At 37.4% G+C, this 13972-nt stretch overlaps 1 protein-coding gene across 1 annotated transcript in view; it reads right to left on the minus strand.

The window, feature by feature from the left end:
• ubr4 (ubiquitin protein ligase E3 component n-recognin 4) overlaps nucleotides 1-13972 on the minus strand; it is a 223878-nt gene that overhangs the window by 80456 nt on the left and 129450 nt on the right. Inside the window, exons 59-67 of the mRNA XM_059952034.1 lie at nucleotides 7586-7723; nucleotides 3856-4024; nucleotides 3600-3696; nucleotides 2822-2929; nucleotides 1796-1909; nucleotides 1436-1645; nucleotides 1026-1175; nucleotides 681-908; nucleotides 342-420 (exon numbers count right to left, since the gene is read on the minus strand). Of these exons, the coding sequence (XP_059808017.1) occupies nucleotides 342-420; nucleotides 681-908; nucleotides 1026-1175; nucleotides 1436-1645; nucleotides 1796-1909; nucleotides 2822-2929; nucleotides 3600-3696; nucleotides 3856-4024; nucleotides 7586-7723 (1293 nt within the window). The remainder of the gene's footprint in view (nucleotides 1-341; nucleotides 421-680; nucleotides 909-1025; nucleotides 1176-1435; nucleotides 1646-1795; nucleotides 1910-2821; nucleotides 2930-3599; nucleotides 3697-3855; nucleotides 4025-7585; nucleotides 7724-13972) is intronic.

Genomic DNA, 13972 nt, shown 5'->3' on the forward strand with positions numbered 1-13972 from the left:
AGATAAACTGCAAACAGGCCTATCTGTAAGTACCGCAGTCAGACTTGACTTGTTTGTTCTGAAGGTTGTCATGATAACAGCACCTCTAGCCTTCACTTCCGAGATTAAGGACATTGATACTGAGGATTTGTGAATGAAGCTCTTCACAGCCAAGATTATAAAAGTTGTCATTGAAAAGCTTCTGTCACAAATCCACAATCTCAATGACTACATCAGTAAAAGGAGGCCTCAGATGTACTGCAATCATGAAACTAAACTATGACATGAAAGGAGATTAATCTAGATGTTAAGAATGATATGAGTTTGACAAATGTTTTAACATCTAGAGATGTTATACGTACAATCATCCTTCAGGCAGAATTTTTGCCAGTTCACTGTCCGTTGGCTGGCAATCTCTGCACAGGCCTTTAAATGTTCCATCTGCAAGATATAAAGGTTATCAAATTAATAGAAAGTTGTTTTGATTGAAACGATTATTAACTTACATTCTTTGTGCTAAATAAATTTGAGTATCATTGTTGAAAACTATGATTAATAGAAGGTAACACAATACTCCCAGTTCATTGTAGCAAAAGCAATCCCATACTTCAATGCACACAATGAAAATTAGGAATTATTTCAGAATTTGTTAAGTCAGCAGAAATCTGTCTCCTGCTCAGTGGGAATCAGCCTCAACTCACCAAGCTAATGAGTGTGTCATACTGCAGAGCAGATCCCGATGAAGCTGTAACTATGCCACCTCTCAGATGGATCCCCTGCTCCTCCAGTAGCCTCTTAATTCCTCGAACATGAGAGTCAAGCGTGTGCAGGTCACGTAGCTGGCGGTACTTTTCCTTTGATCCACAAATGAACAAAAGCAGTTTGCGAACTTGACGGCGCACAAATGGTGTCTGCTGGATCATGAGATACTGGAAGAAGAGTAAACTTTCAGTTAAAGGAATTCAGAAATTATACCACATAAGTAGTGCACATCCAAGTGTACAGACACCGTGTACCAAGTTGTGGACTGTTGAACAGATGCTTACTTCAGACAGGAAGTAGAACCAAGAGTGGTCAAAAATAGGTGGGGGAATCCGAGAGTTTGCATCAGCAATCTTCTTGATTTGGTATGGTAATCTCAGCACCATTTCAGTCAAGAGCTGTGAGTATGCCTCAAACACATCCGCAGCATGCCCCTGAGAAAAAAATCAATCATTTATGAAAGATTAAAAACTTGTAATGTCGAAATGATGGGAAAATTATCGAACATCTGCCGCACAGATCAATCAAAAACATAATGCATGTATAATCTTTCTTTATACTATTAATTATCTTCCTTCTTCCTCTTTAAATTTTATACATATGAAAATCTGCATTCTGCTCTGCAGACATCTTCTGAATCCATAATTAACACTTTACTTACGGCATTACATCTCCGTCACACCATAATGTTTACCTTCACATATTGTCGCAAGAAAAATGGGCTCATGTCTGGTGGTGATGAAGAAGTATGTGGTTTCAGGAGTTGACTTGTTGCCACAGTTTCTTCTTCACCCTGCTGTGTTTTCCAGTAATCCAACAACGATTTAAGAACATGAAGACAATAGTCAATGGCTCCTGAACTTAATAATGCAGTGGCTGTGGCATTGGAGATCAGTGATGAAGCCTGCAAGTATGAAAAGATTATTTTCTGAGACTCTAGTAAACACATCCTACAATTTATAAGACTTTGAAAAAAGATTATAAATGTGACATGACATGCAAATAATTTTATTAACAGAAACTGATTGTTTATACAAGATATGTAATGACTTACCTCAGAAGCAGATTTTGAGCCTGATTTTGTTCGTGACATGAATACACTAAGAAGTCTCATGATCACCAAATGCACTTCATTCAGTGGGCTGCGATCATTTTTCTTAGAAACATCCTGAGTAAAAGAATCACCAGTTGTCAACATAGGAACTGAAATTCTGGATATCTTCACTTACTCTTGGGCAGCACATGATATTGGAAAGATGCAGTTAATACCTACCCCCAGCAATTTGACATAGTGACGATGATGGTTCATCCACTGATTGTGGATGATCAGCCATGATCACATTGAATGGCAGTGAAGGGCATGAAGGGCCGAATGGCCTACTCCAGCACTATCGTCTAATTCCTTATTATTGAACACTCCAGCACCTTTTTAGAATTGGTTGGTGTGTTGGACCATTTCAGAGGCCACTAAGAGACAATCATATTGTGTGGCATTGGAATAGTATGTAGACCATCTAGCCAAGGATGCCAGTCACCATTCCCTGAAGGGCAGTAGTGAACCACTTGGTTCTTGGAAAATTTGGAACTAATAAGGCTACTTTTCTGATAGCAGACCACAAATTCCTCCATTTATTCAATTAAAGCACACAGATTTCCATAAGTGAGCACTGAGAAAAGCCCAGAACATCCTATAATTTTCCTAACCTCTCTGCTCCAGTGTTCTGAGCTCATTCTGTGTACGCTAGTACAATTTATTTTGCACAGACCACTGCTGCATTCTTGGTTGGAGATTTTATGCTGCATTTGTAGATGATTACATTTTGTATTTTTAATGATATCAATCAACCATGCATGGTTTGGTTTCAACAAGCATACTTCAAATCTAAAAGTTCACTGATGTCAATCATTCAGGTAGGGAATGGAATTATTCAACTTTCTCTTAAATGCCTTCTCTGACGAAAGCTATAATAGTGGTAGTAACCAGTCAGAGGGTTGGCACCCAATCGCTGACACAATATTGAAAGAAGAAAAGTACATTTTAAATTTTAAATTAAAAAATCGATTGCCCAAATAGCATTACCTTTTTGTCCATGCACAGCTCGGCAATGAGCTGGGAAAGCAAATTATCTAAGGCTCCTTTGTCTTTCTCATCTTCTCCATCCAAGTCAGCAGTCAGCATTAAAATTACCTGATGGATAAATGCATAATCAAAACATCAATAACACAAATTCTAGGCACAAGTTAAACATATTTTCAAAATCGTCAACGGCATAACATCTGATCCCGTCCTCTAAGCCAGATTTTTTCATGGCAGCCACTATCAATTAGTCTTCATTGCCATCTTCCTAAGTCCAAGTCAAGTTCCGATGCTTCCAAATTACGCTTTGGAATCAAAACATGCTGGATACACCATCACACAGTTCTGATTTACTCCATCACCAGTTATTATTTTCTCATACAGTGCTACTTAGTGGAGTTACTGCAGATTAAGGGGCTGACAAAAGAAGTGGGTAAGGCCACAGACTGCCAAATTATACAGGGCCAGAAAATACCCAGGGTTTTACCTTTAAAATATTTTATGGTGGAAAATGACAAAGATTTAAATTCATACTTCCACCACCTCTATCTTTAATCCACAACCTTTATTTCCACGGCTGTACGGAAAATACGGAGCAAGTTTTTGAGAGAAACTAGTGGCATTTTTTCCATTCTTATTCCTAATATTACTTTAATTTCTTCAAATGATAATGCATTAATCATTTGTAATCTCCAACCCAGCAATTTCTTGTCCCACTTAGCTTAAATTTTGTGTCACCTTCAGTAAAACAATATAGAAAGTGCTCAGAGACAGAGCCCACCTGCATGTAAGGAATAGCTCGGACTCCTCCAACATGACGGAGCTGCGGCAAATGCTGTAAGAGTCTCTCAAGTAACATCAGTCGCACCATGTGGAGCCTATACAAAGAGGAGTGGAGGGATCAGTCATTATCAGAATCCACTGATTATGGCCAGTTTAAATATTCCATTTATTATGGCCACACAATGCAGCATCACTACTTTGGCCAGATGGCAAAAATAATTTAAGACTTTTTGAGTTTGGGAGTTTTCCCTCACCGGTTGCTTGTATGTAGGTCACCGTCTGTTTCACCTTCTCCTTCCGACCCTTCACCTTCTTGTTGCCCCGTGGTGGTGCTAATTGCTCCAGTGCTGGAGCTGACACTGCCTGGACCTGTAGGATGTCCCTCTGCCGTTGTATCTCCATATGCACTGCTGCGCCCAGACACTAACAGATTAAAAGAAAGGTCAAGCAGTATTGTGGATAGCTATATCAAATATGAATGTGCACACATACATACACTACAGAGAAAAACATCTGTTTCCATTCATTTATAAGGTATTTTCACCACAGTTACTACACTCATTAAATTAATACTGCTCCATTATGTGTTTGGGTTCCAGAAATCAATTAGATTAAAACAATTACACCCATTATAAATGGTGTAATTTATCACACTTTAAATAAGTTGCTTACCTAATCTTTAAAAAAAATAACTAGAAACTGATCAGAAGTATATTTATTCCTATTACAATTGGATAGTGTGAACAACTGAACATCAGACTTAGTTCCTGAATAAGTGCACATATTCTCATATTCTCTCATGATACAGAATCTAACACATTATCCTCAATGCAGTCCTGTCACCTTCCTCTCTCACCCACTTTCTGCATTCCACAGGCAGCACTCTCTCCAGGACTCCCTGGTTGCTCATGCATCCCCACCTCTCCCTAAACAGCTCTCCCGTGAGGTAGAGGTTCACCTGCACCTCTTCTAACCTGGTCTAATGCATTTGGTGCCTCGTCTACATTGAGAAACCAAGCACAGACTAGGCAACTGCTTTGCAGAGCACCTGGGCTCAGTCCACATCAGTTAGCGAGCTTGCAGTTGTCATTTTAACTCTCCTTCCTATTCTCACACTGATCTGTCCATCCTTGGCCTTCTCAATTGCTACAGAGGCCAAACACAATTTGGAAGGACAACATAGCTTGTAACACTCTAGTGCTCAACTGATCACCTTGTTTTCTTCCATCTTTGTTCATCCCTCTCATTCCCCAAATTCCCATCTCTTCTATCTGCCCATCACCACCTTTCCACCCGGCTCCATCTATCTCCTACCAGCCTCTATACTCCACACAAATCATCCCCCTCCACCTCAACATCACTCATATACATTGGCAATTTTACATCTCAGTCCTGTTACATGGTCTTGATCCGGTACTCTGGCTCTAAGAACAATCCCATTCCCTCACATATTCATCACCACCTTCCTTATTCTCTGATCCTGTACTACCTAAGGGAAATTTACAGTAATCTAATAACCTACCAAACAGTGTGTCTTTGCGTTGTGGGAGGAAATGTCAATATCTGGAGATACTTTCTTGGTCATAGAGAATGTATAAATGCTATACATGCTATGCAGGAGGTCAGGATCAAACCCGGGTCATTAGATCTGTAAGACTGCAGTGCTATCTGGTTTGCCACTCTCGGGAGTCATGGAGAGTCAAGTAATTTGGGAGGCTGAGGATAAAATTGGATTGGACACAACCCTACTGAGCAGCTAGCAGGATCCTATGACCTACTCCCAAGTTCTATTTGTATTGTCTGCATTTCAACTTCAAACCATAAAAAGACTGCATTACTGGGCATCGAGTCACTTTTTTTCCTCCTATTTGGCTATGTTGTTGAAACAGACACTTAAAATATCATAGAGATGAAGTCGTGTTCAGTATTTACATTCAGGAGGAATGATTCAAACAGCAGGGCTGATAACCCTAAATCACCAGGAATGTTGCATAAGGTATGAATGATTTCAATGCAGGATAGCTCGGATGGCCAGAATAATGAGACCAATTTTTTAAATTTGTTCAAAAAAGCAGGCACTGGCACGACAAACCGATAAGTTAAATTTGCATTGTTTCATTCTGTGGTTCTTTGGCAACAGAGCCACAAGATAATGTAAGAGCCCATGGTGTTAAGAGACAAGATATCGGCATGGATGAAAGACTGACTGACAAGTCAGAGAGCAACTAGTGAAATTTCACAGGGTCAGTTTAATACATTAATGATCTGTTTGAAGGAGCTGACAGCATTATGGCCAAGATTACAGGTAACATCATGATAGGTGGAAGAACAGGCAGTGTTGCGTAAGCAGCAAGTCTGCAGAGAGACTTGGGGGAGCGGGCAAAGAACTGACAGATGGAAAACAGCACAGAGAAATACAGGCACTAAGGTGGGAAGAATAAAAGTGTGGACTATTTTCTAAATGGGGAGAAAAATGAGAAATTGGAGGTGCAAAGGGACTTAGGAGTCCAAGTTCAGGATTCCCTCAAGGTCAACTTGCAGGTTGAGTTGGTAGCAATCAAAGCAAATACTATGTAAGCATTCATTTGGAGAGGACTAGAATATAAAAGCAAGAATACAATGCTGAGGCCTTTTAAGGCATTAGTCAGGAACACATTTGGAATACCGAGAGCAATCTTGGGCTCCATATCAGTGGAAGGATGTGCTGGTCTTGGAGAGAGCCCAGAGAACGCTCACAGGAATGACTACAGGAATGTAAAACTTAACACAGGAGGAGCATTTGATGTCTGCAGGCTTGTACTGAATGGTGTTACAGAGTCATGGAATCATAGAGTCATATAGCACAGAAGTTGGCCCCTCTGGCCCAACTTGCCCATCCCAACTGTGATGCCCAGCAAGCAAGTCCTGTGTTTGGCTTATGGCCCTCCAAACCTCTCTTGTTCATGTACCAGATGACTTTTGAATGTTGTTAATATGTCCACCTCAACCACTATTTTTGGCAATTAATTCCAAATATGCATACTCTTTCAGTGAAGCTGCTCCTGACTTCTCTTTTAAATCTCTCACATCTGATCTTAAGCTTCTGCCCTCTTGATTTTAGCATCCTGCCTCAGGAAAAAGACTAAAAGAGTTCAGAAGAATTGGGGGAGGGGGCAAAGAATCTCATTGAAATCTATTGGATAGCCTAAGGTGAACATGGACAGGATGTTTCCATTAGTAGAAGAGTCTAGGATCTGAGGGCACAGCCTCAGAATAAGGGGATGTTCCTTTAAAATTGATAGGAGCAAGAATTTCTTCAGCCTGAGAATAGTGAATGTGTAAAATTCATATTTATTTAGGCCGAGTTATTGGATATGTCTAAGGCATGAAATTGATAGAGACTCAATTGGTAAAGGGGTTAAGAGTCACAGGAAGAAGGCAAGCAAACTGGCTTGAAGAAAAATTAGCCATGATTCAATGGCAGAGCAGACTTGATGGGCTGAATAACCTAATTCTGCCCCAATACCTTATGGTATTATAAGAAATTAAAGCACGTTTAAAGCAGATCAATGTTAAACCGTATATTTGTACGTAATTCATGTGTGTCAGTGTATTTTATTTTTATTACGAAGCAAGTGTTGCTGTAGACAAAATTATTTTCAAAATTCATGATTTTTTTCCTGATCTTTTACTAAGGCATTAATTACTTTCCTCCCACAAACACCTATCTCTCGATTCCTTTAAAATTCAAAACATTAACAACAGCAGTATTTTGCTGAGGACAAACTGGCTAGAGAGGATTATAGCAATCAAGGTCTGAAGACTTATTCTGGAGGGGAAAAAATTAGGAATAAAAAAAGTTATGTCAACAGCAGCACTTGCTTTGTAGTTAAAATAACAATTATGACATACATGAATCACATACAAATGTACAGTTTTAAATTGATCCTTGATACGACCCATATTATCTCTTTCATTTAAATCCCTCTATTTGATTAGGCTTACCACAGTGTTCTCCGGCAACAGAATCAACAGCACTTCCCCCGCTCTCTGACCCCACACTGCCACCGTGCTCTGCTGGTGATGTTCGCAGTGTTGATCCATCTGTTGCTGCTGTGCTCCCTTCATCATCAGAGGCTGGAGCTAAAAGCATAGCAACGGCTGTTACAGGTAAAAACACCATATTTACAAACCGTGAGCACAAGTGTAAAAGTTTGAGACAAATATAGCCGTAGACCATAGACTCGGCACAGACCTCTACGGCTTTTAATTTGCAACAACTAAAAAAGGAAGTGCAAGTACAGTAAGGTTTATACATTCGATCAAATTATACAATTCCCCACACAGACACCTGAACCGCAGAACAAGGAGAAAAAGCTTCAATTCACATTGAGCAAAACACTTTATACAGAAGTCTTCTGGTTACATAATAGCTGTGCCAACCCTCTGAAAAGACAAAGGAAATTTGAACTGAGGACGGAGGTAAAGGCTTGCTTGGTGACTACTGGTATTGGTCAATTCATATGTGAAATTACATCTCAAACACTATGTAGACTGCTCATCAAACATAGTTCAGTATTTCACTTCATTTTGACTTAATAAATTTACATTGTGAACACTGGCAATTGCCAAATGTAACCTCAGATTTGCCAATATGTCATTAAAATATAGTTACAAAGAACTTGTTCATTTAATCTATTGTGGCTTGTATGCTTTAATAGCAGTGACAATTCACATGCTGCGAAAGAGCAGAAGGATGAAGGGTACTTATCTGTGTGCCATATTGGCTCTTGCAGTATAGGAAAGATAACTGAAAGTTTGGAGTTTGTAGTACAGATTCACTAAGATACTACATGTTTTATGGAATTACAAAAACAAAGAAAGTGAAAAATCGGATAAAGTTTTGTTAACAAAATGACAGATTTTTGATACAGATCAAAATGATACAAGTACTTATATACAAATAAATGCAGGGACAGGATATGCACGCATTGTTTTGGGTAGTGGACAGCTCATGCCAAACCAGAAGAAATAGTTCTTTCCCAAATTTATCACTCTCCCTGCTTAAAGCCTAGAAAACTTCAAACAATTGGCTTACCTTCTAAATATCAGGACATTCAATCAGAGTTTGTGCAATTACTTTTCATAATTTAACCCTTAGCATCATCATTGTGCTGTTATGACCCCCACTTGGCCCCAACAACTAAGATGTGATATCCAGCTCTGCTCAGTGTGCCAAATGCCCTCAGTACTCTTGAGGATCTCTAGATTTCTACCTCTCAGACCATCTTCTGTACCTGTCCATTGTATCAGACTTTGCAACAGAAAAACCTGCAACTTTTCTCTAACAAACACTGACATTTTTGCATAACTTTTTCCCCCTCTTCCCATCAGGTAGCTTGCCCAATGATCCAGATACATGGATTGCCCAGTCTCTGAATTTCTAATTTTTCTACCTTTTCACCATTTGGAAAGTTCTCAGATTATTCTATTATTTCTAAGTCTAAAGTGATTGAACCTATATAAGCCAACAATAAAATGCATTGGCCCTTTTATGCTTATTTGTTTATTTAGTTAATATCTCCCTTTTAGCACATTTATGGTTTCATCTACATTGCTTAGAAAGCCTCCTATCATATTACTCAGTAATAAATTCAGGGAACAGTTGTAGTCTTAATGCAGTACCGTTAAGGGTGCCACTATGATAGCAATGAGTATTTTGGGTGCCCAACCCTAATCTTAAATCACCCACACATTGTTCAGCTAGCTACTAAAGAGTGAACTAATTTGTTTGTTCAAAAGTTATAATTTTAAGTAAATTCTGAATCATTAACTAACTTCATTTTTACCAAATTACAATTTAAACAGATGCATCAGGGGGTCAGCAGGAGACGCTCATGGAGTGAGCACTGTTTCAGATTCGCTCCATTACCTTTACTTTTCTTAACCAATGATCACCCTTATTTAACTTACTTTTACCTACACCAAAAGATTCTTGCTAATTTTTTGGACTTATCTTTAAGAGTTTATTGTGAATTTTTGAAGAAATGAATACAGAAATGGCTCTTAGATCTAAAGGGCGAGAACCTGGGAAGGATCCTAACGGGAACGGGAAGAAGAAAAAGCCTGATCCCAAGTGCACTGAATTGACTTATGAAATATTATTGGAGGTTTTAAATGAAAAATTTGAAGAACGACAAATTTTTAAACAAGATATAAAGGCTTTTCAAGATTATATGGATAAGATGGATTCAGTAATTAACCAGCAGCAAGTTCTAATCGCAACTTTGCAAGAGGATGCTTGGAAGCGAGACTTGATAATTGAAAAACTGGAGCAGAAATTACTTTCGACGATTAAACAGGTGGAAACACTTAAAGCCAAGAGTGTCGACTTTGAGAATCGGTCCAAAAGACAGAACTTACGCATACCTGGTCTCCCGGAAGGTATTGAACAAGGGGACCCCTCGAAGTACTTTGCTCAACTTTTAAAGGATGCGTTCCCTTCTGTATTCCCAGACAGTCCTCCATTACTTGATCGCGCTCACAGAATTATGCGTCGATCACCAAGTGCTTCAGCTAAACCACCAGTTGTAATTGTCCGATTTCACTATGTGCATGTTAAAGAGCAACTTATTCGTGTGGCTCGGCGTGTAGGGATGGTCAAATTTCAAGATCACAATTTTCGATTAGTGGAAGATTTTAGTCCAGAAGTAATGAAGGCAAGGCTTCTTTTTAAACCTCTGATGTCCGAATGTTATGAGAAAAATCTAAAACCTGCGCTCTTATACCCTGCGAAGCTCAGAATCTCGCCTCCGAATGCACCATGGTGTGCTTTCCTTTCTACATCTGAAGCGAGAAGCTTTCTGAATGAGAACTTCCCTACTGCTACGGATTCTCATCTCTAATAAATGAGTGATTTTGATCGTGCAAGATGGTTTTTGTTTCCAAAACCAGATTTTGTTTCTGGCTATTGGTGTAGGTTTACTCTATATTTTATACTCTAATTAAAGTTTTTTTTTCGACATACTAATCTTTTTATTTCACTTACTTCAACCACTGTACTTTATCTTTGGCCATTATTATTAATCCTTCGAAGGTGAATTTTTTTTTACTAAGATGGCAGTTTCTTCTCTAAAATATTTTTGGCTTTTTTTTTGATTACGCCATTTTTTTTTCTCTCGTCTTCTTCCTATAATGCATTTCTTATCACAGTTTAAACTTTTTTTTGGTTTGTTTGGGTTTTAACCCGATTTATAAGTTACTAGTGTTTATATTCTTTTTGTTTTTTTTTAAACTATCAATTATATTAAGAAGTTTGGTTTTAGTATAGTGATTATTATTTCTTTAGAGTTTGGGTGGATCTTTTTTTTATCCTTTATATACAGAGTTGTCTTCTGCTGATATGGGAGTAGATTTAGTTTCATCTCTCCTTTTTCCGCCTTTTCCTGGCTGGGGTGGTCTTTTTTCCTCTTGGGTGGGGGGGTGGGTTTTTTTTTTCTAAATCTTATGTTCCTTACATCAGTTTTTTTTAGTTTCTTCATTTGGGCTGATTTTAAACTACTAAAATGTCTGTGATGTTGTCACTTCCGGGTCCGCCTCTTATTTTTGTTCCTCTTCCGGGTGCATGAGTTCATAATTTAACCTTTTATATACCAAAGGGTTGATTTCAGAAATATGGCTCAGACCATTAATTTTGTCTCTTGGAATACTAATGGCTTAAACCATCTGATTAAACGGAAAAAGATTTTCAAAGTATTCCAAAGACTTAATGCTTATATTATTTTTGTACAAGAAACTCATGTGAGGAAAGAGGACAATTATCGCTTTTTTAGGTTTGGGGGGGGGGGGGTCAACAGTACCATTCGAATTCAAATGCTAAAGTAAAGGGAGTTTCAATTTTTATTGACTCCTCTATTGCATTTGTCCAACACGATATCTTTTTGGATCCGAATGGTAGATTTTTGTTAATTACTGGCTTACTTTTTAATAAAAAGGTTGCTATGGTTAATGTTTATCTTCTCCACCTAATCTAAATGAATATAAGTTAATAATGGGTGGTTAAACAATTAATTGTTGTTTAAATCCTTTGTTGGACAAATATATATCTACTCAGACTTTACCTAATAAGTCGGCCACTTGTACTAACTCTTTTTTGATTGATAATGGAATTTTTGATATTTGGAGATTTCGGCATTCTAAGGACAAAGAGTTTTCATTTTTCTCACATGTTTATCATTCCTAATCGAGAATTGATTATTTTTTTATTGACTCTTGTTTTATTCCATCGGTAATTGGTTGTAATTATGATATTATAGCCATCTCTGACCATGCTCCATTAAAACTTTCTATTAAATTTACAGATACAGCTTCTAGTGCTAGACAATGGCGATTTGATTCTACCTTACTGCAAGATCCGGATTTTATTAAATTTATGAAGGAACAAATCGATTTCTTCTTTTCAACTAACTCCACGGATGATATTTCTTGCGGAACGCTTTGGGACACTTTTAAAGCATATATACGTGGACAGATTATCTCCTACTCTGTTGGTCTGAGAAAACGCATTAAGAAGGAAACTCTTTTATTGGTTGATAAAATTAAAGAGATTGACGAGAAATATTCGATTACTCCTAGTAAGGAGCTTTACAAACAAAGGGTTGAACTTCAAACGGAACATAGTTTATTACTTACATCTTCAATTGAAAGTCAATTAATGAAAACCAGATCTGATTTTTATATACATAGTGGATAAATCGGGTAAACTGTTAGCTAGTCAATTGAAGAATGCTTTGGTTAAACGTCAAATTACTAAGATCCGTCAGCAGAATGGGGATCTGACAGTTAACCATGATGAGATAAACAAATCATTTCAAGATTTTTATACCTCCCTGTATCATTCTGAATTCCCTCATGATCATAATACCATGTGTGATTTTCTTGGGAAATTGAATTTTCCAAAATTATCATCAGATGATCTTTCAATATTAGAAACTCCTATTACGGATGCAGAAATTAAAGGCGTTATTTCCTCTATGAATTCTGGGAAAGCACCAGGTCCAGATGGGTACACAGTAGAATTTTAAAAATGTTTTTCCGCTACTCTTTCTCCTTGGTTATGCAGGGTTTTTGAAGAAGCAATTAGATTGGGCAATCTGCCACAATCTTTTTATAGAGCTTCCATTTCTTTAATATTGAAGAAACATAAAGACCCTACTGACTGTGCATCCTATAGACCAATATATTTATTGAATGTAGATTCCAAGATCTTTTCCAAGTTACCGGCATCCAGGCTGGAGAAGGTATTACCCTAAATTATTTCGGAAGATCAAACTGGTTTTATTAAAAATCGCTATTCTTTTTTCAATGTTAGGAGATTATTGAATATTGTTTATACTCCTTCACATAGCACTTCAGAATGTGTCATTTCATTAGATGCGGAGAAAGCATTTGATAGAGTCGAATGCCTTTTTTCGTTTATTTCGGGGTACTAGACAAGGCTGTCCTCTTAGTCCATTATTATTTGATATTGCTTTAGAACCCTTGGCAATTGCTATCAGAGAATCACAGAACATTTTTGGCATTAATCGTGGGACAGATATACATAAGCTATCATTATATGCAGATGATTTATTATTATTTATTTCTGATCCTGAGAAATCCATTCCTGCAGTTATATCATTGTTGGCTCAATTTAGTGATTTTTTCAGGTATAAATTAAATCTTAATAAGAGTGAATTGTTTCCTTTAAATAGATAGGTTCCAATTTATGGAAATTTACCTTTTAAATTAGTTAACGACTCTTATTTACTTAGGGATTAAAATCACAAAAAACTATAAGGACTTATTTAAGGTTAATTTTTTACTCTTAATTGATCAGATTAAATGTTTGTTTACTAAATGGTCACCAGTATCTTTATCTCTGATAGGTCGGATTAATGCTATTAAGATGGTTATTTTACCCAATTTTTTAATATATATTTCAAGTGGTACCAATTTTTATTCCAAAATCTTTTTTTGCTAAGGTTGATTCAAAAATTTCCTCATATATATGGCAGAATAAAAATCCTAGGTTAGGTAAAATATATTTACAGAAGGCAAGGAAGGAAGGTGGATTGGCATTGCCTAATTTTAGATTTTATTATTGGGCAGTTAATATCTGATATTTGTTATGTTGGTTAAGGGATTGGGATATATCTTTTAGCCCTCATTGGGTGAATCTGGAAATTAAATCTGTACAAGGATTTGCATTGGGTTCTATTTTAGGGACTTCTCTTCCCTTTGCTCTTTCTAAATTGCCGAAACGAATTGCCAACCTGATAGTTAAACATACTTTATGTATCTGCTTTCAATTTCGGAAATTTTTTGGGTTAACTCAGTTTGTTTTAAATATTC

Source organism: Hypanus sabinus, chromosome 27 (assembly GCF_030144855.1).
Source record: "Hypanus sabinus isolate sHypSab1 chromosome 27, sHypSab1.hap1, whole genome shotgun sequence".
NCBI lineage: Eukaryota > Metazoa > Chordata > Chondrichthyes > Myliobatiformes > Dasyatidae > Hypanus > Hypanus sabinus.